A 25,793-nucleotide genomic window follows, 5' to 3' on the forward strand; every position below is an offset into this window, starting at 1 on the left:
GATATAGAAGGAGCTCATGTGAGAGGTGTGCACACCAGCATGTCCTGTGGTCTTATCTCCCATGGTTCTGACTATGTTCTGTTTGGATGTAGCCCTGATCGTGACTGTGGCTAGGGCTTGATTTGTCCCTCTCAGCTCGCTTATGGAGGTGAGACCCTGAAAGCCTGCAGCAGGAGTGCCTGAATTATGGCTGCCTTGCCCAAAAATGAGTGAAGCAGAGACCCTTCACTTTGGCCCACATGCCTGATACTCACCACCAGCTCACATGGAAATGGGGCCTGGTGCCCCTAACCCAACATCTGGGCCATTTGGAAGCAAGCCCAGCTTCCACCCCTGGTCCCTATGGCTACAGTCATCTGGAAGTGGACCCAGCCATGTGAAGGTGGGTCCTGTGCCCCCTGAAACCCCATGCAGAGGCATGCCCAGCCCCAACCCCTGGTCTTTGGCTTAGGTTGCATGGAGGTGAGTTGGAGCCCCTTGGCTGGGACCCTGGCCAACTCGGAGACATGCCCAGCTCCCATTGTAGGCCCCAGTTCCTTCACCCATTATTCTTAGGTTGGTTTTCTTGATGGTGTCAGGTTATCTTGAATTGCATATTCATTTTTAAAAATCTCCTCTCTCTCTCTCTTCTTCTACCTGGGCTTCGCTGCATTACTTTCTCTGAAGTCACTGATTAATTTCTCCACTTAATCTATTCTACTTCCATAACTCTCTAGAAGTCTTGATCTGATTTATTGAGGTCTTTACCTCCTAAATTTCTGTTATTTTCTTATCTAAAGTTTTATATATCTTTTCTTCATTAATTTTGTGTCTGAATTCATTAATATATTTTGTTTCTTTGAATTGTTATGTATTTGATTAACTTTTCTGAGTTCCTTTGTACTTTTTGACTTGCCTTTCTGAATTCTTTTGTATTACTTTGACTTGTCTTTCTGGATTTTCTTCTATCACTTTGAATTTCTTTATTACAGCAGTTCTGAATTCTCTGATAGGGAGAACTAATCTACCACCTTTTGTGTTGGATTCTGGAGAATTGTTCTCACCTTGTGATGGCATACTCTCTTGAGTACCATATTTCCATGTGTTATATGTTTTTGCCCATTTCACTCCTGGAGGACTCCCTATTTATTATTATTTCAATATTTTATTTATTTTAGCCTTTGTTAGTGACTGTATGTACTCAGATTTGTTTTGTGGTTGCTGACTCTGCAGGGTGGGAGGAGGCTTGGAGGGAGTCAGATGTTGGTGAGGATCAATTATGTTGGGGCTGGCTCATGTTTGTAGCACCCTGATAGCCCTTCTCTCTGGGGTTTGGGATGAGGCACTTGGCAGTTTCTGTGCTTTCAGTGTGCTTCACAAACTAAGTCATTTCCCAGGAAAGGAGTAGTGCAGATCCAAATGCCTACTCTGTTACTCTCTTTACCAGGGACCCAGTCTGTGTGGAACATCCCAGGTCCCCTACAAGATTTCCCCTTCTATCAAGAGAGTAAGCCTCTATATACCCTGTGCTGCAGTACTGGTTCAATCCCCAGTCACTGGCAAGGGTCCCACATGGAGTGACAGACTTCTCCTGCTGTGCCCGCTGCTCCCCTCAGCAGTGTATTTCATCAGTCTGCCTGTTCTGTTCCCTGCTCTGGCTCTGGTGAATTCTCTCACCCTCCTGCGCTTCTGACTATACCCAGTGCTTGTATAAATAAATAAATAAAAATCTTTAAAAAAAAAAAAATAAAGTCGGATACTGATAATAGGTAGAGTTACCAAATTTAGCAAATAAAAATACAGGACTTGGTTAAATTCGAATTTTAGAGAAACAATATTTGTAGTATAAGTATGTTCCATATTATCTTGAAATTATTTAATTCTCTGAAATTTAAATTTAACTCAGCATCTATTATTTTTTTCTGGAAACCCTAATTATAGGAGAGAAGGAGTTGTGAACAGAGGTGTCTGGAGGTTATTCATGTCCTTCCTGAACTGAAAGGTTTACCTGGAAACCATTGGCTAAGTCATGTCACCTAGAGAGACAGCTCCATGGGGAGCTGGGAGAGGGAACAGCCCTTCCAGGTGTTACTCACCCTTTACAAGGTCCTGACTTGAGGCTCAGTGGCCTCCCCCACCTTCTGGCCTTCCAAGGGTAGCACATCTTTCTCTTCTGTCCAAGTTCAGGTTGGTAGTGGGGACACGTGGCATTAAGGTAACAATCAAGCACAGGCATTATGTGCAAAAACACAGACATTTTTATTTTTAATAAGTTATAAAATCAAGGAGTCATATTTTACTATACAGAAAGCAAATGTATTGATTGCTGTGATCAGTAGGATAAAATACTGTGATGTGAGCTCAGCACCATGATGATTCATATGGTAGCCGCCTGCCACACAGGAGTACATCTGCATGGCATAAAGCTTCGTCTGATAAAGACTTCACTATTGTGCACCATTTAATACTCAAACAAAAACCTTAAAATACAAATGAAAGGCTTATACATGAAATTCATGGGCTTTTCCAAAAGGAGCAGAGAACCAGGTCTTACTATTTCAGATGAGTCTCCCCATGAGCATGAGGTGCCTCTCAGATACCTCAGCTGAATTTCTTAGAGCCAGGGACAGAGGGGACCTCTGAGTCTCAACACGGTGTTATAAACAAGTTAGAAGACACTTTCTGTGTCTCCTAGCCTGCAGGAGCCCCTTGGGCAATAGACCCTGGTTCTGGAAGCTCAGTACTGTGGCTAAGGCATCTGTCCTGAAGGCCCCATGCTCAGTGGAGAGTTGCACCATTCTTTACACTAAGAGGCTTCTGAGAACTGTTGTTCTAGAGAACACTGGATATACAGCCAAAAGCACTTAGTATGCTTCTGGGGCCATGGCCATGCTGGCCTACAGTTCCCAAAGGACATCATTCTTCCTTAAGCAGAAGGTAGGTGCCCCTAGGAATGTCCCATTTGGGGCCTCACTCTGAAGGCCTCCAGACCCAAGACATGTAGCCTTGCTTTGCTGAAATCAGAGGTCCCCACTGAGTAATAAGTAATAAGCTCTGGCTTGGGTCAACCCTGAACTTTCTCCACATTGTAGGGCAGATCCAAGCAAGAACTGCCTTCACCTCATGCATAGCACCAGCTGCTACAGGTTCAAATTCAGGAAAGCCCCGGGATCCATTTCCTGATTGTAGAGCAATAGCACTGCCACAGTGCTTCAGACCACATCTTATTAAAGAGTAATATGATGAGACGTATTACAAAATGCTTTCTCCAGTTTGATTCTTAGGATCCAGCAAGCTCCTTTGAGACACAGGGACAGTCAATGAGCACGTGTGGGATGAGTTAGCAGAAGGAAGGGGCAGGGTGCATCGGGCAGAAGGGAGGCTACTTATCACCCAGCTGAAAAATTAAGCATCATCCCAGATATTTCTCACTGTTTCCTACACCACACACACTGACACCCATACACATGCACAGATTCAGACAAGCATACTTTGCACCTTAAATTCAACATAAATTAGCCATCATGGTATTATTCTGAGCCTCAGTGTTCTCATCCATATATTGGGGAATTAAGAACGAAAGAGTTCTTTAAGATTTATGGCTGGCAAAGATATCTGAACCTCCCTGGACGTGAAAAATTTCAGAATTATGTGTCTGCCGAACTCCAGCTGAAGGACTAATGTGCCCCTGAGTGTTGTACTTTGGAGAAGTTTAAGCTACATGTTCACAAAATATCAACACAGGGAGAAGTGAAAATTAGCCACCATCCTCCCATCCACCCCTATGCCCTTCCTTTCATTTCTCAGTCACATCTTGCTCACAACTTGGCACCATTTTGCCAAAGCCAGAAGTTGTTAAAGTTTGTAGAGTGTGAAAGATAAAGCAAGCTCTCACACCTCCCATCCTGTGTCTAAGAATGGTCCTGTGGGGCAGCTCACTTCTAAGGGGTAGAGGGCTGGACAGGGAAAGGCCATCCATCCTTTGCAAGAAAATCTGGTCTTCAGGGTCAGACCCAAGTCCACAAAGTCCAAGACCTCAAGGCGCGTGGGCATGGTACCCTGATCGTAACATACCCCATCTGTGGGAGTTCAAGGCCTTGACCTCCCACTGCACTTTCCAGCAATGTGAATGCCTCCCTTGTCCTTCTGATGCACTTGGGGAGGGAAAGCACCTCTCTGGGGCCGCTGGTGTTGAGGCCAGGTGGCCAGAGTAGGCAAACAGACCAGGATTACTGGAGCCCTCCACTATATTCTCAGTGAGAAAATGTCCTGGTTACAGTAACTTGGGTACTTTCTAAGGAAGAAATGGACAGTTGCACAGCTCCAACTCAGCTGACCTATGCAGATACTGCCCAGGAGCACCAAATGGGTCAGATGGTTACTCAAGTCCTTAATTCTCAAAACTAGAAACCAGACTTTAGAGCCTAACAGACTCACACACAGGCCCCCTTAAAATATTTTAAGTTGGCCTTTAAAGATTTTCACGTGAAAATTAGAATTCTTCTGAAAGAGCACACTCTGGCACGAGCGGCCGCGTGGCAGCAGTGGCCAGAGCAGACAGTCAGTGCTACTTGAGTGTGGTTCTCAGGTTGGTACTCTCCCTTGCTTCCCCACACTCATCCTCTCCTCCAACCTGGTTCTGGAAGGAATTTGCATTCGCAACCCTCACTGGATTGTGCTCATTGTAGTGGTTTAGTGAATAAACCACCATTTACCTTAAGACCTTCCCCTTAGGGATTGTGCCTCAGTCTAGAGACTGGCGGGAAATGGCCTATATTCCCCAGAGAGTAGTCACCACCAAGGAAAGGAAGATTCCTAGGCACTGCCCAGACACTCAGGGCCAGTGCTTTCCCTCTGACTTACTTCTCCTGCTCTCCACCCCACATCGTAGAGAGATTGCAGAGCTCCTGTATTTTCCCATGCTCACCCTAGTACAGGATTTAGAAAACTCTGGGGCTGGGAAACACATGTGCTAACCTAGTTGCCACACGCACATAGCTATATATGTGTATCATTCTCCCTCTTTGTTTTTCGAAAACCTCTTAGAATCAGAAAATTTGACTTCACCTCCAGAACATAGGATTTGCTCTCCTATGAAATCTCTATAAGCAAGAAAAAAAGTGCTATTAATGCTATCTTTCCATTTTATTAGAACTTTCCGAGCATCTCTTTCTTCCTCATCTCATCAATGAGCTCTTGTATCCTTTGATTTCTGGTCTTTTCATATGGGCTCGGTCGTCGAGGGATTAAGTTGGGTGGCTGGACTTCATTGTCCAGGCCATGGATTTTGTAGGGAACATCAACAGCATTGGTTTCTGGGTGATCCTCAGTGGCATTGGTGCTGGAGGCATTGAGAGGAACCACCAGGGGTGTGCCTGGGGTTGGGGGTGCCTCCATGACTAGTGTGGGCACTGGGTGGGTGGGCGTGAGCTCCTCAATGTCATTGTGCTTCCCAGGTGGCGCCTCCGCCCTGTCATCCACATGGGTGAGGTTGTGCAGGTTACAGGACTTGCAGCACAGCTTATTGTAGCCTGGGATGGAGCAATAGCGAGACAAGACTTCCATCCTGCAGAACATTGACTTGTCACCTTGACAGCGGCCCTCTGAAAGAGAAAAGTGGGACAAATAACCAAAGAACAAGATAAGAGGGACATTGTTCCCCTGAAAGGGTGCAGTTTGCTGGAAGAAGCTTTTGAAAGAGCCCACGGACAGCACAGAGGCAAGCGAGCTCACGTAGAAAGCCTGATTTCACAGTCAGAGCTATTCTGGAATGGGGCCCGGTGGGGACCCTGCGGAAGCAACACGCCCCTCCTCCAAGTAGCCCCCCGCTGAGTCCAGATTTTTTTCAGTGGCTCTCAATCTTTGGGAGAGAAATGAAGACTACCTGTTCTGGGACTTTGTCTGATTTTCACATTTGATACCCAGTGGCAACCCCAATGAGCTTTTGTGGCAGTTTGACTTTACAATAATCTATAAACAGTAACAAACTTAAACTTAAAAGAAATAATTCCTAAAACCCATCAGAGCAAACCCCATTCTCTCATACCCCTCTACTTGCTGCCGTCTTACTCGTACTCATCTGGTCTCTCTGCCACTTGCCTCAACATACCCCACAGCCTCGTAATCTGGCGCTGTTCTTGCCATGCCATGGGCTGGCCACGATGAACTTCTGGCTTTTTCCTAACTTTACAACTTGATCCCTTCACACAGACTTATCCTTCTAGCACATTCATTTCTTTCTATCCCTAAAATATTTACTCTCTGGTCCTTTAAAGGAAAGGTTTGATGACTGTCAGGTCCTTAGCTGCATCGCCAGTGCCCAGACAAGAGCCTGATGCTTGGCAAATATCACTGAGTAAAAGGACAGATGGGGTGAGTGCTTGGTCTCATGCCAGGGGCAGGCAGGTGATTTCTCCTGAGGGCTGGACTGCCTTTCCAGGGTGGCTTCCTTCTGCCTGGCCTACATAGTGGATGTCTCTGTCTGATTTCCTTTGGACAGTGGGCTGCAATGCTCTATGTTCTTAAATATTAAAATAAATCAATGAGTGAATATCAATTGAGAAAGCCACTGGACAAGAACTTGGCTATGCTAGTATCAGCCTAGAAAAATATCAAAATAACCACTTCCAAACACTCTTCAAAGGACACCAATGGTTGTGCCTGAGTTGAACTAAGAAGTCTTGTTTTTATCATTTAACACTTGTGTATATTCAATCCTGAGAAACCTTGAAATGTTTTAGACTAAAACTTGTTTTCCTTTAAACAGATTAGGAAGCAAAATGTGAGTGAACAGAAGTGAAGTCTTACAGAGACAGGCTAACAGGAGGCAGGAGTGACAGTTTGCACCCAGCCTCCACCAGCAGTGCCAGCCAGGCCTGTGTCTACACAGCTTCTGCTATATGGGTGTCGGGCCACAGAGGCTGGGTTAACATCAGGTTAACAATAATTTAAGACATACAAAAAGGCCCATATCACAGAAGTTTAAACATTGACCATTTATATAACAAATGATAAAGAAAACTTGACAACAGACCAGTGTCGCCAACACATAGCAGGTGCTGACCAAACATGCCACGCGGGCTCCTCAGGGCACGATGTGGCTTTTTGGCCCAGAACACAGAGTAGGCAGATCAATCAAACTAGCCCTACTGAGTTCATACTGTTTTCTGCCCACTAGTTTCATGCCAAGGTTCATAATCCACCAGGTGATATCAGATTTAGATGAATGCTAGAAGTAACTGCACCAAACAATACCTAATCAGTTATGAACTGCATGATAAGGATAGGTAACATTTCAAAGTATGATCAAGGACATAGTAAAAAGACTTTGCTAACCTTAAGTAGTAAAAGAAAATTTGTAAATTTAAAAGTAGTACATATAAATGGATTAATCAGTGAACAGTATTTAACTACACACAAATTGAACAAATAAGAATAAACACTCAACTTTTAGGAAAGCCAGTTTCAGGCCTGCTTTTATCACTTAATAGGATCAAGATCTTAGGTGACTTGAAAATCAGTGAACAGCACTATCTGATCTTAGAGTCTACCTAAGAAGAGTCTTTAAGGGTCTTGCATATTGACTAGAAGTTGGGAAAATACAGTTTGAGAAATAAAATGCTGTTGCCCCTGCCAGAAACCCATGTCACATGCTGTTGGTCCCTTTTAATTCTCAAATGACGTAGGATCAGCAGCTACTCTCTCCTGTAGCTCTTGCCCCACAGTATTCTACCCAGCACTAGACACAGCTGCCTTTCATGTGGTACGTGCAGACTGGCTACCACAGACGTGTGCACAGGACTGGCTGGGAAGGTGATTAGAACACATTTCATTAAATAAAAAAAGTACAAATTAACATATTGAGTTTACACAGGCTTATTTTGTTCACCTAGTAAATTTTGAATTGGCTCTCTCTAGTGGTAAATAGAACACTTTATATTTGAGGTAGAAACCAACCAAGTTATATCAGGATTTTACTTTGACAGCAGAAATTGTGTGTGAAGTGCAGTTTTATGTACAAATCAATTAGTAAACTTAAAGGCCACTCTGAAGCGTAAGACTGGCATCTGTGATGGTCTTAGGTTGGTAACTGAATGGATGGTTCTCTGTGTCTCACTCACTTGAAGCCCCACACTTTGAAGCCATGATAGCAGCTGTTAGAGGTCAGGGTGAAGTCATGTACAGCCAGCCAGCCTTGCAAAAGCCAAACACAGACTAGTGTCTTTGAGAGAATCCAGTGGCTTTTGTCTCTGCTTTCATTCTAGGGGACACCACTAGCAGTAGTAAGAAACAGGGTTGACCGAGGCAGCTATGCAGACCTACATATGCCACTAGTGGACATTAGCTGGTTCACAGACTTAGTGGTGTGCCTCGTTCAGATACTTTGATTGGCTGGGGTTTTTTTTAATAAGGAAAAAATATCAAAATAAGAGCACATCTGCAGTTCATTTAGAAGTTGACATCCAGGGTCAAAGAATTCTCTGTTGAACCTGACATCACTCCCGTCCTCTGATACTTGCCCATTTTCTTCCCTTCCACTGAAGGATTTTCCATAAAGTCAAGTGGACTTTCTGCTCTGAAAACCTTGCTAAAACCCAGCTCCAGCATAAGTCTGTCAGCCATGAATTCAATATACTGCTCAAGAAAGTACAATTCACGTCACCACAGGGCCTTTGTGAGAAACTCCTGCTCTGTCCTCTGTGTCTGGAGTTACTTCTTTCACTCTCTGCTCAGAAGGTTTGTGCAGCTGTTTGAACACAAGGCAGGCCAAGTCAGTGTAAACACTCATCTCTGCTAACAAGGTCGCTGGAAAATGCGAAACCAGGCATCAATCCTCATTTCTCGACCCAGAAGATCAATGCCAAAGAAGCAGAAAAAATGGTTCCTTACACCACTGCGAAGTCCACAAGGTGCTGTCCAGAAGCGGCAGCCTCCTCGTCACGCCGGGCGCCGTCCACCAAGTTTTAACTTCCTGTGCCATCCCTGGTTGCAAGGAAGACAGAACTTGTGCCATAAAATCTCTCACGTCAGGCTTCAGAGTTCCGTGCTGACTGTCGTCGGGCAGATCCTCCTCCTCTCGGGTCCAAATCCCACGGAATTGGATAGGAAAGATGACAAAGCTGCGTGGTTGTCTCTCACCCATGGTTCATCCTCTGTGCTGGGGGCAGGGGCCTTGGTTTTCAGCTGGGTGGGCTCTAAGAGGCGCCTCCCCCTTGTCTGTCTGGTTGAGCCCCTTCCACGCACAGGGCCCCATGGCTACCGGTGAGCGATAGGTTCGACTGGCGGTGGCGATGAGAGGGAGGAGGGGTGGCCAGGGAAGGCTTCTCGGGTCTGCAGTGTGTGTATCACTCCCAGAGAGCCCTCTGAGCTGCATGAGATGCAAATTATACCACCAAAGGGCTGACCATGTGCACTGAGATACTGACTGGCAAAGGAGCTCTACCAAGATAATTTCCGTTTTATGAAACTTGATCTTCAGTCTTTTCCCAGCAGCAATGAAGTAGCAAGACCTTTTGCCTTGTAGTGAACAGCAAACGTTGTATATTTTTCATACATGAATTCATTTGTGTGCTACTCCCACAGCCTGGCTCTGTCTCAGCACCACCTGTGTTACAATTTCCTTTGTACTTTCCTCCTTAAATTAACTCCTTTTTATAACTTAAAATTTATTTTAAAAGAAAGCTTTATACTACCACCATTGCTGGCAAACTAGTACAGTCATAAAGGTGTCCCTAGAATATATGAATACAAAGAAAAATTTTAAGTCCTCTTAAGTCCAATTTTAAGTTAGCAAATACACTTTTGCCTGCGAAGCTCTGAGCAAGAGAGAAATGTACCAAAAACGAGTGTCAAGTGACACTTCTCCCTAATGTCACAAAGGATAAAGGAATCAGTAAAAGACTATGATGGGAAAAACAACTCTGGTTTTTCTAAGTTGCTGCCTAGACATTTTATAGTCTGACAACCTGCTCACACACAGTCTAGATATTTAGATAAGGGCCCAAACTTAGGACCTCACCACCTTCTTCACTTTTTCCAGGGTACCAGTTAATGCAACCGCTTAGAGTTGAGCCTGTGAGGTCAGTGACCTCTGAGCCATCCAGAGGAACTTGATCCTGCTCCTCATCTCCTGCTGCCCTAGGGTGGAGGGCTGCCTGCCCCTTTCTCCCCCCCTCTCTCCCCCGCCCGCGGGTGGGTGGCTTGTGCCAGCTCCTTCAGCAGGTCCTCATCTGCACGTTCGAAACTCTCAACATGGTGGAAACTTCAGCCACATTTACGCACCACCTAAATCACTGTTGAAAAGACTGGGATGCCGATACTTCATTCTCTTCTCTCCTCAATCAAGCCGTATGCACCCATGCCACCAACCAGAGGTCACGCGACAAGTTAAAAGAGTGGTTAGCACCCCTCGTCTGCCTGCACCCTCCATGCACCCTGGCTATCCCCTGCCCTGGGCTGCATACAGCTCTGGTCGGGGCCCCTTGGGTGGCAGGGTTTCTCCTGATCTGTCTGCGAAGGGAGATAGTGGCTGCAGTTCTGTCAGTTGTCTTGGATTTTTTGTTTCTCCTGGGTTGGGATTCCTTCCCGTGGCTGCCACTGTGAGAGGCTGAAGTGAGCCCCGGCTCCCGGAACTCTTCCTCCACAGAGGCTGGCACCTAGGGCTGGCCCTGTTCCCTGAGCTGTCTCTCATGCTGGGGCACCCCATGCTATTCTTTTGCATGATCTCCCTCCTTCCTGGCACAGGACTCCTTCTCAAGGCATGGGAACGGGTAGAAAGAGATTCTCACCAGCTGAACATAACACAGGCTCCAGATCAGGGGGTCCATGTTGGAACCTGACCCGCAGTCTGGTCCTTGTGAGCAAGGTAAGTGAGCACAAGCCCTGTGGCTTCTGAGGGCGGGAGACATGCATGGGAGACATGCAGGCGTGAGCGTGAACCTTGCACATGCCCCAGACCCACTGTGACCTTTCTCCTCTCCTGACCCAGGCTCTCATAGGGCTGGCCCGGCTGCCGCCTGGCTAAATGGGCATCTCTCCTCCCTCTCAGGGGCCCCAGGGCTGAGAGCTATGCCAGGAGCTCAGGGCATGGTAACTTGGACCACTACTGTCCTGGCTATGGGCCCCACATTCCCACTCTACAGGCTCTGATCCTGAAGATCAGGGACAAGCTCATCTTTTCCTGACTGTGAGAGCGCCATCTGCAAGGCGAGGACTCCGGTACCTTCTTGCAAGGTGCGGGTGCTAATGAGTTAATGCGAGAAATCACAGTGGAGGATCTGCCCGGGCTGCTGTCCCACTTTGAAAACTGCCTGGGGAGCAGGGAGATGGTGTCACTTTGTGGGAGGGAAGCTAAATCTACATTGGGCATGGGGACAGGGAGCCGTGAAGTCTTGTAAATCAGAAACCAAGTAAGTAGTGCTACAGCACCCACCTCCCCGCACACCCCAGCTTTACAGCATGGTTGGCCACAGAGGTTGAGAGAAAGAGCCAGCAGCCTGCCAAACCCAAGCACCCAGTTTTTTGCAACTTTTATTGAGTTTATTTGTGGGATGCATGACAGGAAGTGTTTCCATCGTTAGTAAGAATAAAAGGTCATTTTCACAGTCACTTTGGCACACACCAAGTTTCTCATAAAAAAAAAAAAACGAGGAAGCGACAACAATGGAACCTATACAATACATCATTAAGTACATACAAAACACTAATAAAATATCCCTGATAAACCAAAGTGCATATAGACAGAGAGCACAATGCCCAGGGCTGTATTGCACCTTCCCAGAGTCAGCTGTCACTCACATCGCCTAATCAAAGTTGGAAGTTAACAGTCGTGAGAATTAGTATGTGTTACACACTGAGTATTTACATAACAGTATTTAGTGCCAGGGAAGGGGAGTTGGCACGAGGTCCAGCAGGGACACTATTAACAGGGAGTGGAGGGCAGGACAGGGCTGTGGAGTGGCAGGTGGGAGAGCTACACTGGGCACAAGGCCGGCATGTCGGCCTGCAGCGTACGGCAGCGCTGCGGGCGCACCACGGGGCCTCCAACAGTCGGCGCCGACTGGCCGTGGGCATGAAAGCGGGTCTCCTTTCGGCAGAGGAGGATGGAGTGAACACACCTAGGTCCCAGTGCAGACCACAGGTGTGGGGGGCCAGGCATCTGAATGGGGAAGTCTCAGCCTTGGCCAGCGGTGGATGAACGGGCAACCTCCCACTAAACCTACGCTGTCTGCCTCTTACCTGGGTTGCGTTCCCTCAGAAGCTGGGGTTAGCAGCCCGTTCTGTTACCTTTCAACTTTAAGGCATTTTCTACATAGTTTTTCTAAACAAAAAAACAATAAAAATTGAGGTAATTCTGTAGTTGATCACACTGGCAGGCTGCCAAGTCCACCTCTCTCTCTCTCTCTCTCTCTCTCTCTCTCCTCCCCCTCTAGGGGTGCATGTGCACATGACAAGAAAAGGCCATTGGAGCTAATGGTCAGAGAATGGAAGTGATGATGTCCCGATGTCCCACTGGAGGGACACAACCCTCCTCTGTTAAAGCCCCCCGGGGACAGGGCATGGGACCAAGGAACTGTGTAAATTGGACACGAAGGCCACAGAAAGCAGGCCACAGGCTCATGAGTCAAGAGGACATCCCCAGCAGGGGGCAGCAGCAGCAGCAGCAGCAGCAGAGGTGGCCAGGAAGCCCCAATGCACCACCCAAGAACTCAGCGCTGGGCCGTCCAGCGCGGTGGCACAAAATTGCACACCCCAAGAGTCCCTTCACCTGTTGGTGGGCAGCGTTTGAAAGGGGACAGGTGGGCTTCCCCCTCAGTATCTGAACTGCAGCTTCAGCCTGGAGGACTATCACCCAGTGGACACCTTGGCACTTTGGCCTCTGGCCGCTCCGGCACCACAACAGATCTTTGCCCCTTCACAAGCCATTACCATCAGGTCCTGGCCGCCCACAAGAGGCCAGTGACCCTGAGGCCTTGTCTCTGCGAGACTGGCCCTCCCATCAGGTGGCCAGGTGATTCTCAAGGAGATGGCCGAGCACAGAGGCCTGAGAGAAAACAGATTCAACTGAGAGAGCACTCAGGAAGAGTCAAGGGAGTTTTCCATAGAAAGAGAGGAGAGGAGCCCACGGCAAGCTCCACAAGGCGCAGGGCATGCACTGCAGGGCATAGGCAGAGGCAGAGTTATAAACGGGCCGGTTACTTGACGAGGTCTTCTGCGCTGGCGAGTCAGGGTCTGGGCGGGAGAGCCACTGAACAATGTAGTTCTTCTTGGAGGGATCAGAGACATTTCCTAGAGGCAAGAGAAAGGGGCTTCAGCTGCTGGGACACCAGGTCGGGTTTTCCTGCCTCCCACCCCAGCAGAAGGGCTCCATGGCTCATGAGAAGTGCAAGAGGAGGGCCCGACCCCCAGTGCAACATTCGAGGCCCACTCTCAGGACAGAGGAGCTCCGAGTCCCCCCGGCCCACCTACCCATCCACCCTTGGGGAGCAGCTACACAGAGCAGCCACAACCACTATTTTCACACATGCCCTGCCCACCACCTTCTCGCTGCACAGCTCCTAGGTGGCCCCTCCCACCCCTCCCCCAGCTGAGTGGTACCCCACTGCCCACTCCAGGAATGCAGGGAGCAGTGAACCCTGGATCTACCTCCCTGGCTGGGGTGGCACAGCACCCCTTCTATGGACTGGACTCAAGGCAGGATTTACACCTTTAGCGGCCTGGATGACCCAGCAAGGGAACATATGTACAGCAGTATGTCTACACACGTCTGTTGTTGGTTCCTCTCAGTACAGAGCACTGTGACCCTCCGCTTAAGTGGGCATCCCCCGTGCTAGGCACCCCTGTCTGGCTGAGCTGCCTCATGCGGTCATTGAATCTGATGTCTGTCTCCTTGGGAGTGCTAAGATGACAAAGTCTGAGTCCACACGTCACTGGGACCTGGCTGGGAGGTGAGCATGGTAGATGTGAGTGCCCTCCGCTTCCCACTAGGGAAGGGGCCAGTCCTGGCCATAAGGGCGCAGCTGCTGCTTCAGTCACACATGCTGAGTTTGGCCAGTGGAGGGAAGAGCTGCTTTTGCCTGGTCAACACCTCTCATGCTAGGCCTGCTGCATGCTATGGGCCAGGGGCAACAAAAGGCTTACGGGAACAGGGACCAAGCCTGCAGATCCTTGCTGTCTCAGGTCGCTCCTCCCGACACAGTCCGAAGTTGTCATCAGAGGTACGGCAGAGCACTGGCCGCTCCTGGGTGCCATTTCCACAGGTCACCGAGCACTGTGGGCAAGAGTTACCAGCCAGGGTCCACCTCCCATGCCAGGCTGGGCTTGGAAGAGCTCATGTTCCCAGGCATGTGACCCCATAATGAGGGAGGTGGTAAGGGCAGGGGCAGGGTAGAGTGTGGGTTAGAGGTTGCCCTGCCTTCTCCCAGCCTGGGAGAGCCACCTCAATCTCCTGGGACTCTGAAGAAGGGATGCATGTTTCTATTTCTCTGTATTGTGACTTAGAATGAATGGGCAGACATGGGGTCTGGCACTCCGCGCTCCTCAAGAAGAGCCAATCTCCAGAGGAGGCCTCAGACCCAGGAAGGGCTGCTGTGCACTGGGGGCCACTGGGGAGACTCTGGCAGAGTCCCGGGGTCTTTGCCAGAGGCACCCCCTGCCGGCTCCTCTAGCTCTGGCATGCCTCTCTACCTCACCACCTGAGGAGGGGCCGGACTCCTTCTGGGCTCCCCACTTGGGCCAGTGCTGCCCAAGGACAATCATCACATCCTTGCCTTGTGTACGGTGAGTGCACTGCGGCAACTGTAGGGCATTACGCAAACCCTACAGTTTCCAAGAAAAGCCTGTATTCAGCACTGACGCCTGGATAGCTCCCAGGAACCAACTTCACAGAAAGTTCTGCCTGGTAGGAGTTAAGTCACACTGTACCAGTTTGTTCAGTAAGTTTAGAACAACAATATGATTTATGGGGAGCACCTGCATTCCCCTTGGGGCCTGGAGTGTCAGTAACCAATGTTACACACAGGCACCTCAGGCATGTGTGACTGGGAATCCGGGCTGGGGTACTGCTAGGAGAATGAAGTGTACCCCTGGAAGCCTGTGCTTCACCCATGTGTCTCTTCCCTTTACCCATTCTACCTTGTGTACTTTCATTGTAATACACTGTGACCACAAGTATAACCACCTCTGGGATCAACGAGTTCTATCAGATCATTGAGTCCACGTGTCTGAGAGACGCCTGACCCACCAGGCCTGCAAACAGGATGTCAGTGCTCATTCAGTTCCGCCCAACCTTCTCCAATAACCCGAGACAGCATTCCTTTCCTCTTCAGCCAAAGTAGGCCTTCCTTGTTCCTGTACCCTCCTGCAAGTTTGGCCAGCTACTAGACAGAACCTCCACCTTCTGAGATGAGACTACAGGCCTCCCCCCTGATCCCAGAATCCAGGCTGCCCTCTTTTGGAATTCTAGGTCCCTGTAGACAAAGGAGTGTCTGCCTATGGAATAAAGACACATATTCCACTGGGTCTCCTAAAGAACACTCACCACGTGGCACCTACTGGTACCTACAAGATGTGGCCCAGAGCAAGAGCTGCATCCAAGGAGGAACACCCCAGCCACCCAGTCCCACCCAAACTCAGTCCAAGGGCTGAGGCCACCGGGACAAGCGAGCGGCTTACCTGGGACCAGGGCCCAGCCTGCCACCGACCAGGGCAGAGCTCACGGTTGCAGGCCCGTCGGCCCTCAGGCCTGGCATCATTGCAGTGCTTTGTGTGCACTGAGCGCGTGATGTTGTTGTGCAGGGGCTGAATGCACTGCACAGAGCGTGCCTGCATGCCTGTCCGCCCGCAGCTCTGACTGCATGGCTCCCATTCGCCCGTGACCCAACTGCCAGGGAAGAGTAACGTGTAATTAGTCTCCCTGTAGGCCCTGGAAAACCAGCCTGGCCGGGCTCAGCTTGACAGAAGGCAGCCTGAGCCCCAGGCACATGTGTTCTTATGCTCAGGAGGAGCCTGTGGGCTCACTATCTACCTGCCCCAGGGCTCACAGATGATGAACCCAGCGTGCCCACCTCCTAGAGACCCTGCTGGGAGTGGCCACTGAGGACCCAGGCTGAGGGGCTTTGCTGGCCTCAGTCCCTTCCCAGTCTCTTGGCTGTGCTCTCTGCCCTCAGCATCTGCTGGCACTGAAGTCCCGGGCAGAGCACAGCAGTAGCGTGGACTCCCTCCCTCAGCACCTGTCCCCACACAGCCCACCTGCTTATTCACCCAGGAACCAGAAAAGCAGTCCTGCCCACTCAGAGCCAGGGGATCAAGGCCATAGCTGCTGTAATGAACCGCTTGGAAGCATCTGCTATAAGACTAGAAGCATGTCTTGTTCCCTCCTGAACTGACATTTCACCATCTCAGTATGACAACTGCTGTCATTTCTAAGATGCACATCTTGTAGGTCTGAAGGAGGGGTGCACCTTATAGTCTATGGCATCTTAGGCTCCATGAAATGTGGTAAGTAAGGAAAAAAAAATCAAACCCCTGGGGGGATTTGAGGCCCAGGTCCCCATCACCCTGCCCAGGAACCCTAGGGGCCTTCTCCTCTATTGGACATGGGCTGGGGGCTGAGCACCCCAGGCACTCACACAGGCTGGGAACACTCCTGCAGGTTGCATGTCCGTCGGATGGCTTTGGGTTTCGTGAGCGTGTCACAGAAGCCACGATGCACCATCTTGTGGTCCAGCCTCCGGCGGCAGCCATACTTGGTGAACTGGGACCCTGAAGATGAGAGAGCTCAAGGGGGCTTAATGGGGTGGTGTGGTCCCTCTAGAGGCATGAAGAAGTGGTCTCCCTCCTGGCAGCCTCAACCCCACTCTCCTCACCCTCTGATGGGGGGCTAGGCAGGGTACCCCAGTCAAGCCTTGGAGATGACTGGCTTGGTATCCGCCCAGCAACCTGGGCTGTGTGAGCATGAGGGCAGGGAGAGAGCCCACCTTCTCCCCTGGTCCTCTGGCTGGTTTCCTGGGGGGCAGGGCAAAAGGTTCTATTTCCTCTCCTACTGTCTTGTCAGGTACTCCACCTTGAATTAATATACACAGAGGACCTGGACTTAGGCAGAAGTTGGCTACATTCTAGGGAACACGGCCTGCAAGGTTCCTCCCACCACTGGGAATTGTTTGGTGTGGCAGCTGTCAACTCAGGGTGATGTCACTCCCAACAGGCACTTGGCAATTAAAGGGACACTTTTAGTTGTCACAACAGGGGAAGGAGTACCAGTGGCATCTACCAGGTAGAGGCCACGATGCTGCTTAATGTCTACAGTACACAGATAGTCACACGAGAGAGAATTACAAGTCTCAAATGTCAGCGTTGCCAAGGATGTAAAATCTCAGCCCAGTGAGCACATAAGAGAATGCACCCTGGCAGCCTGACCTGGCCTGGCATCTGTGGGAATTTCCGGGGGCAGAGGATGCAGGGAGGAGTGTAGTTTAGTGGGAAGGTGGTAGAGGGGGCTCCCAGGCTGGGGAAACAGCCGCAGGCACGGAGTACGGCATGTCCAGGAAAAGCACATGAAGCCAGCATGGTCCGGCCCGAGGGTCTCAACTCACCTCCGCCGCAGGGCTTGGAGCAGGGGGACCACTTCTTCAGGGCCCACTCGTAGCCTGCAGAGTTGTCATCCAGGACATTGTTGTCATCCACATTGAGTGAGTCCTCGTGGATCATGTATTTGTATGTCAGCGAGATCCGGGCACTTCCCTGTGGGATGACCTGCACCCCCAGATGGCTGTGAATGTGTTTGTCCAACTCTCCTCCTTCCTCAGCAGCCAGTTTAGAAACATCAGCATGAGGTACACTTACAGCCAAATTCTCATTATGTACAGAATGCCTATTCTGGAAAGTCCCCGAGGACATTTAATTTGCCAATAGGGAGCCACTGCTCACAAGGGAACACAGGTTAGGAACAATGGTCACAACATTTTCATCAACCACCAACACATGGCTCTATTTTCCATGTGTTTCTGCTTCAGTATGTACTAGTATATATTGCTGACTCATTAACACTGAATTTGTGGCTAGCAGAATTGTAACTCATCCTTTCTGGAAGCTCATCAAACATGGGCAATGTTCTGCAGGGCACATCGCAGCTTCCTGGCTGAGGAGCACCATAAAGCACTTAAGGGTCATTTAAAACAGTGAAATCATCCAAAGCAAAAAAGTACAAACATGAAAAAAAAATGTGGCACTAAGTAGATTATGAAAGGGACATTTTTTTTTTAATTTATTTTTTTTTAAATTTATTTTTATTTATTTATGCATACAAGAACTGGGTGTAGGCCAGAGGTGCAGGGGGTAAGAGGATTCACTAGAGACAGTGCGGGGAGCAGAACAGGCGGATCTACTGAAATACACTGTTGAGGGGACCAGCAGGCGAGACAGGAGACATCTGCTGTCCCATGTGGGTAGCTCCTTGGCTGGGGCTCGAACTCAGGCCGCAGTGGCTGGCGATAGCTTGATAACACTGAGACTTTAACCCCTTGCACCACCAGGGAGGTCCGAAAAGGACATTTCTTTATGGTTTGAGAGCCAAAGCAAGAAGCAGACCATCACCTTGTGCTACTTCAGCTGGGAATAAGCACACTAGGTGACAAATTCCTCACCTTTCTGCAAATTACCTCAAAAGCACCTCCAAATTTGATCCGGAGATCACAAGTACATTTTAGTAAATAGGTGGATGCACCGAGCTAGAAAGCGCAGCTACTGAGGCCCAGCTGAACATGCGCTGACACAGCCAAGGTGCCAACAGCATTTCTGGGGGTGAAAGAGTCCCTGCAGGGGAGGTGAGCAGAGTGACATGGTGCCACATAAAACACCCTGGCCCCACAGGTGCCCTGCTATGGGGTGTTGGATCCAGGTGCCTAAGACAACGACAGTGTGCTCACCTTGGTGGAGGGACTAAAGGGACTAAAGTCCTGTCTGTGATGTTTTAAATATTTTACAAATAAAATATTAATTATGCGATTAAAGTTAATTTTTGGAAAGAGAAAGAAAATCAGGTTCCCCGCTCCCCTCCCCCGTTTCTCCCATAATCAGTAGACTGTGGTCTTGGACTCAGGATACCTGGGGTCCAGTCCTGCTCGGGAACAAAGCTGGTGTGACCTGGGTCTGGCGGTCTAACTTCCTGAGCCCCGCTGGTGACTCCCAGAGCGTGACAGGGTTTGGATGTGATGGCAGATGCAAATGAGCATGATGCAAGGTGGCTGTGAATATCATTCAGAAAGGGAAGTTGAAACCCCTTAGGGGGAAGAGTCTGCCCCAGGCGGGGGCAAGGGTCCGGGCAGGGGGCAGGCCCTGACTTGAGGCTCCGCCGCGATTCCTCACGCCTCTCTGGATGGAGATCCCTGGTGGAAAGGGCAGCCCTGGGCCATTCAGGGCACGTCCTGAAGGACGCAGAGAGGCTCAGGACTCGCAAGCACTCGTCCCCATCCCTTCCCCAGTAACTGCGTGACCCTACCCGGACGGTCAAGAAGTGGGGGTCTGGCCCGTCTCCACTTACCAGAACGGTGATGGTGCCGTGGAGGGGGCCCATGGTCTGCAGGGTCTCCCGGTCGTCCTCACTGCGGTACTCCCACTCCACACCCATGGCAATGAAGGGTTTGGAATTAGGATCCCCATCATTCTCTTCATTTAAGATGAACTTGCCTGTCTCCAGGTTCTTGATGGCTAAGAATGGCAAAAGGAGGCCCCTGCCGTGATGCGCGAGGGCAAGACCCAGGTACGCGTACGCCGGTTTCGATAGATGTGGGGAGGGGAGAGCGTGGGGCACTGAGCTGCTCATCTCTCCCAGCTGCCCTCTGCCCGAATCTCACTTTGCCACTGACAGCCCGAAGCGACTTTGCTGCCCAACAGGAACTAAATCTCCCTCCACCCAGAAGCATATTTCTCCTCGGTGGGCACCGGGTTCCTTCCCACCTGACACGAGATTTCCCTCCACCTGTACCCTTCTGTCTGGCCCAGGCGCCCTTCTTGAATGTGTCCCCACAGGCCCTGGAGGCACAGGGGCTCCACTCAGAGGCCATCTCTGTCGTCTACCTGGAACACTCAAAGTCAACGAACCTTGGGGTACGGGGTAGCTGCTGAAAACCGGGGCATAGGGTGAGTGGGGGCTTCCTGCCATGGGGTGAGCATATGTCTAGCTGAAAAGCTGAGTCTTCCCACCCAGTGGTAGCAGTGGCCATTCGTGGGGCGCTGCCAGTCTTCCACACAGCACAGAGAGGCCTGGCCCGACCTGGTGCAGCCACAAAGGTCTAAGAGCCAAGTACCTGCCTGGCCAGAAGTCCACTCATCTCACAGTGGGACACGAGGCCACTCGGGACTGCTGGATTTTGTGCGGAGGCACAGACGGAGCACGACAGTCACAGGACCACGGGGGTGGGAACCGCTCTCTGCCTATAAGCCTCCCATCCACATCAGTGAGAGGGCCTCGGTGGGTGGAGGCAGGTGCTCAGCTTGCCACTAACCCTTCTTCCTCTTGTGCAAACAGGGCCTGGAACTTGAACCTTTAGCAGAAAACTGTATCTAGGTCAGAGTGTCCTTTTTCCTGGACTTGACTGACATTTGCCTCCCATGTGAGACCAGCAATACTGGTTTGCTGTAGCAATATAAGGTTTCCTCTTAAAATAAGGAAGAGAGAAATTGGTCACGTGTCCGTGAGGGTGCCAGGTGGTGGCAGTTTGGGAGCCCCTGACCCCAGGGTGTTCTGCCGTCTCCACCAGAGCCAGGCCAGGCGGATGCACGCTGTCTGCACCTCGACTCACCCAGGTGGTGGCTGGTGCTGTCTGTCTCCTGGATGAGCAGGTGTCTGGCTCCTGCTGGGATCTCAAACATCTTGATGTAACCTTTATTGGAAGGTGGGAGACAAAATCAAATAAGAAGGGAAGGAGTGAGAAGTGCATACAATGAGAGGAGGGGCCTTGCTCCCCACGGCAGTCCCGACCTGTGAGCTGTGACTACCCACCCAGAGAGGGACCAACGGGAAAGCTACCTAGTCTCTGCTGGCTAGGACCCTTCTGCTCATCTCCAAATCCCAGCTGTTCCCTTGGCCTCCACCAGTGGAGGGGTCAAACTGAGGGGGGTTCTTGTGGAGGGCCCTGGAGTTACGCTGGGCATGAAGCTAAGGTGCTTTGTCCAGGAGGGAGGCCTCAGCACTGCTTGGTCTCCCTGGACCTCAGGCACTCCATCAGTAAGTATCTGTAAGTGCAAGTCCCCCAGGCTCTGTGGGGTTGTGCAGAGGGTCAGCGTCTAGCATGGTGGCACTGGTTCTGAGCAAGGGCCGATATAGTGGCTCCATGGTCTTCTACACACTCAAACCCAAGTGGCTTCTCCTCATTTAAGACAGGTGCATTTGGAGGCTGCAGGCCACCCGGGGAGCCAAGGGCCAGGTCGCGGCATGGCTCTGGAATGATTTCACTCAGAAGACTGTTTCAGCAGAGCCCACCTTGGTCAAGGACCCTGGGTCCCCAGTCTCTTCCTGTGACCCTCCCTGCAGGAACAGACCGACCATGCCCCTAGGCTTGCAGGCTGCCCTGACCAGATCTTGCTGACAGCCAGCTGGGGGCCGGGGTCGACAGGCGAGGAAGCAAGGGACCCACAGGCCAGTTGGGAAGCCTGGAAGGTGGGAAAGGGGCCTTCCACAGGCGCCTGCCCTCAAATAAAGACTGTTATGGCCCACCTGATGATTACCATCAATATCCCTGTAATTTCTGCCCTGACCACCATTCTCAGTTCTGCACCAGCCTGAAGCTTGGCTCAAGCTGTGTAGTCCCTAGGGTAAGAAACCTGTTATTTGTACCCACTACGTTCTTTTGCAGGAAAAGGAATGGTGACAGCCGAAACAACAGAAACCAGAGGTAACGATCCAAATTAGCTCTCTCTGGGAAAGAGTAACTGGAGTAATCTAAAAAAAGATCTTTGCTTCATTATAATTTGAAATATTATGTCCAGGGGTGGAGACTTAACATTACATTGAGACACGTGACCTGTGTACAGGCATGTAATGGAGCCACGCAGGCCTGACCGACACCCCGCCCAGAACATGAGGAACCTGGAAACGCCCCTGCCCCAAAGCCTTCTAACTGCACCTCATCCCAAGCCCAGGGTGGAAGGTGCTTGGGAACATGAGTTCCCCCTTCTCCATTTTTAGGCCTCACAATAAAGATCCTGCTCTGCTTTACTGAAACCGGTGGTTGGGTCACTGGCTTTTAATCACCAGGGAACAGACCTTTCTGTTCACAGGTTGGCAACAAAGCCAGCTCTGACTTAGACCTGCCCTAAGACAGTCATGAACCCAGACCGAGCCCCAAGCCTTCACACCCTGGCCACACCGGCGCCCTACCAAGTGCTACAGACATGCAGACCCCAGATGGGGGAAAGGGGCTCACTCACCGAGCTTCTTGGGGGAGCGTGTGAACGTGCCCTTGACCACTTTGCAGTGGGTGTTGTCCCCTCCACACACGCCACACTTGTCTTCCTGCTTGTTGGAGCCGATCACCCCATCACAGCCCACCTTCTGCAGGGGGGAGGGCAGTGCACACTTGAGACCTCTCCCCAGTCAGGCTCTTGCCGCATGGTGCCCCAGGGCCCTGGCACTGGCTTCCATCACAGTGCAGGTCTGGGCATCTTTTCCCAGCAGTTCCCAGCACAGGGGAAGGGGATAGGGCTTTGGAGCAGGACAGAGCCCGTGTGCCCACCCAGGCCCAGAGACCCCCAGCACCTGTTTCACCCATCGGGACAGTATGACCCTCAGAGGACTATGCACAGCTTAAAATGACACCCCGACTGGCCTGGCATAGCAGGCTGGCTTCCAAATGAACACTTCTGTTCTGATGGTGTAAGGGAACAAAACCTGTCACCCTCTTCCAATACATCTGTTTGACGTAAAGATTATTTCATAAGAACAGTTCTGCACCAGCCTGCACCAGTTCCGCACCTCCACTCTGAAGGCTGAGTGGAGGTTGTCCTTTCATAAGAGACATTCACATGTGTAACAGAAGATCCCCTTTTGTAAGGGAGCCCCCTTACTGTGCCTAGATGACCTGGTCCCCTTAACTCTTAAGGAGCAGCAGCAACTTCAGTCTTGTCTGTCCTGCCTCTCCTGTAGTGCCTCCCTGCACCCCTCACTCTACTAGGTGACCTTTGTCTCTAGCTGAACTTGTAATGTGTGATTTCTGCCATTTTCTTTTTTTCTACTGGGTTTCTCCTGTGTGTACAGAAGGTACACATGTTGTTAGTAAGCCTCTTGCTTTCTTTCCTCCTACCAATCATTTGCCAGTCTAGAAGAACCTAGAGGGATGAGGAAATTTCCTTCCACCCTGAGGAAAGCTACAAATCAAAGGCTCAGCCCCTGCCCCTTCTCCTGCGGTGGCCACGTCCCAGAAACATCTCCACTGTAAGAGGCATCTCCGTGTGTAAAGGAGGGGCACCGTGTTCCCCGCCCCACTTAATGACGGAGCTGGGCCAGGTGACGCTGTATAACTCGGAAGGAGGAAGGTTGGGCAGGGGAGCCACGTGATGAAGAAGGGCTCGCCTGCTTCTCACCTTCGAGGGCAGCGGCTCTGCAGCCTTAAAGGACTACAGAGCCACACATCAGTTTTGAATGTGTGGCTATGAAGCCACAGCAATCCACCTGTCTGCAGGGTGGGCTGGGTGTGGTTAACTAGCTTTCGTTCCTGTTTTCAGTTCTCACAGAAGCAGCGGGGCACACTGCTTGAAAAAGTTGAATTCCACTCACTGGGGCCTGGCCTGGGGGCACAGGGATGGGGTGTGGTAGAAAGTCAATGGGTAAGGCACACAGGGAACAGAGATGTTGGTGGGTGAGTTCACTCACCAGTGGCCAAAGATTTTATCAGTTGTAATCTGGTAATAAAGCCTCATCAAACCCCAAAAGGGTACGTCAGTGGAGATTTGGGGAGAGTGAGGCATCGGCAGAGTGCACGAGGCTGCCTGCCCTCCCCACATCTGCCCTGCACATCTCTTCCATCTGGCTGGTCCTGATTTATCTTCTTTCAGAACAAAATGATGCCCTCGTAAGAAAAACATTTTGCTGAGTTCTGTGAGCCACTAGCAAATTAATCGAACCTGAAGAGGAAGAGGACGTCAGGGGAGCCTTTAATATATAGCCAGTGACTCAGAAGCACAGGTAACAACTGAGACATGTGAAGCAGGGGTGGGGGGTAGTGTGTGGGACTGAGCTCTTAATCTGTGGACTCTATCTCTGGATAGATGGTACCAGAATTTAGTTGAATTATGGGCCATCTTACTGGTCTAAGGAGAACTGCTTGGTGGTGTAGCCAAAACCTGCACTGCAACTGGGTTCAGGATCTTAGAGGCACATGTCGCCTGGGAGAAGGGCTGCTCTGGCCTCTCACCTGAAGGGGTGAATGTTCATGGCTTGTCATGGAGTAAGCAGGAGCAAAAGGTCTCAGAGCTGTAGAAGTAGCTGGGTTCTAACACAGGTCTACAAAGGGGCCAGAGATGGAAGCGGCATAGGAAGGCACTCCCCCAGATTCTGAAGCCCAACTTAACAGAAACCAGCTCATGTGAGGGCATCGGCCTTATATGAGAATATAAGCTCTGACACAGGAGTTTCTGACTCATGGGCTCATCCTAAAAAGGCTTACAGCCCCTCTACAGCCACAGACACTAACTGGAAATACAAGTGGTTGAAGAAGGGGGTTTGTGGACAAAGAAAAACATGCCATGTTTTAAAACAGTTTCTCTAACAGTTTCTCTAAGTGAGCAAAAGGAAAACAGAATAAATTAGCTACTTGATCTGTCAAATCTGGAGAGATATGAACATGGTCTGTTTTTTTCCTACTTTTTTCTTCATTGGCCTTTATCAGGGTCAGTGGCAGCGCAGGTTGGGCCCTCCTCCCCCCACCACAATTTCCTAGTGGCTCTATCTGCTGCTTCCGTTCAAGCCCTGGAGAAAGGTGAGGCAGTGTTGCAAGGCAAGGGCCACAGCCAAAGAGGTATTGTTTTTCTTCCTTCCCATATGTTGTGAAACCCTACCAAAGAGTTACTAGATTTTTGCTACAACTAACTTAATTCAGTTTCCCCCTTTTTATCGCAGTTTTTGAATAATAATTTTATTTGGTTGCCAAGTCATTATTTTATCAAGGTAATGGATTATGTCCTTTATTAAAGCAAAATGACCCCATCAGCCTCTTTAATTTCTGATTCTCTTTTGATTCCCTGCCTTGTGGCATGTATGTGTAGGGGTATGTGTGTATGTCTTGATTCTCCCTATATGTCTGTCAATTCACCTCCTAAGTCACTGGTGTCGATATTCTAATTGACAGCACCTACGTACACATATGCATATACACATATATAAACATGTGATTATGCAGAAGGCATCATCCTACTGTTACCCATTCAACACCGCCATTAACTAACGAAATATTTCATTTCTTTCATTGCCAGTGTTAGTAGTGAAGCAATAGCTTGCACATCCAATACATTAGAAGTACATAATACAGATGTCATGAAGTCCATCAGGTTCCATTTCTTAATGAATTAGGCACCAACTGCATGTTTATTTTTCATAAAGTGTTCATGAAAAGCACCAGTAACACGAAAGTTAGTAACTTGTACTTCTTGTATTCCAAGAAAGTCAATATTCTCACATGTAAGCAATACTGCAGAACGCTCTGAGAGAATACAGTTATAATGCTGGCAAAAATAAAGTTGAAGTTTATTTTAATAGTGTTATGCCAGAAGTTGAATTTTCTAGAAGATATACTCATGAAGCTTTTATGATATTAGCACAGCTA

The 25,793-nt window shown here is 49.9% G+C and overlaps 1 protein-coding gene across 1 annotated transcript in view; it reads right to left on the reverse strand.

The window, feature by feature from the left end:
* Window positions 1-5,127: 5,127 nt before the first annotated feature.
* Window positions 5,128-25,793, reverse strand: part of ADAMTS2 (ADAM metallopeptidase with thrombospondin type 1 motif 2) — a gene marked incomplete at both ends in the record, with an annotated part of 215,062 nt that continues 194,396 nt past the window's right edge. Inside the window, 9 exons of the mRNA XM_084244362.1 lie at window positions 5,128-5,582; window positions 13,177-13,266; window positions 14,119-14,248; window positions 15,652-15,859; window positions 16,608-16,740; window positions 17,571-17,730; window positions 19,517-19,683; window positions 20,778-20,858; window positions 22,405-22,528. Of these exons, the coding sequence (XP_084100488.1) occupies window positions 5,128-5,582; window positions 13,177-13,266; window positions 14,119-14,248; window positions 15,652-15,859; window positions 16,608-16,740; window positions 17,571-17,730; window positions 19,517-19,683; window positions 20,778-20,858; window positions 22,405-22,528 (1,548 nt within the window). The remainder of the gene's footprint in view (window positions 5,583-13,176; window positions 13,267-14,118; window positions 14,249-15,651; window positions 15,860-16,607; window positions 16,741-17,570; window positions 17,731-19,516; window positions 19,684-20,777; window positions 20,859-22,404; window positions 22,529-25,793) is intronic.

Source organism: Talpa europaea (assembly GCF_964194135.1).
Source record: "Talpa europaea genome assembly, chromosome: 9".
Taxonomy (NCBI): domain Eukaryota; kingdom Metazoa; phylum Chordata; class Mammalia; order Eulipotyphla; family Talpidae; genus Talpa; species Talpa europaea.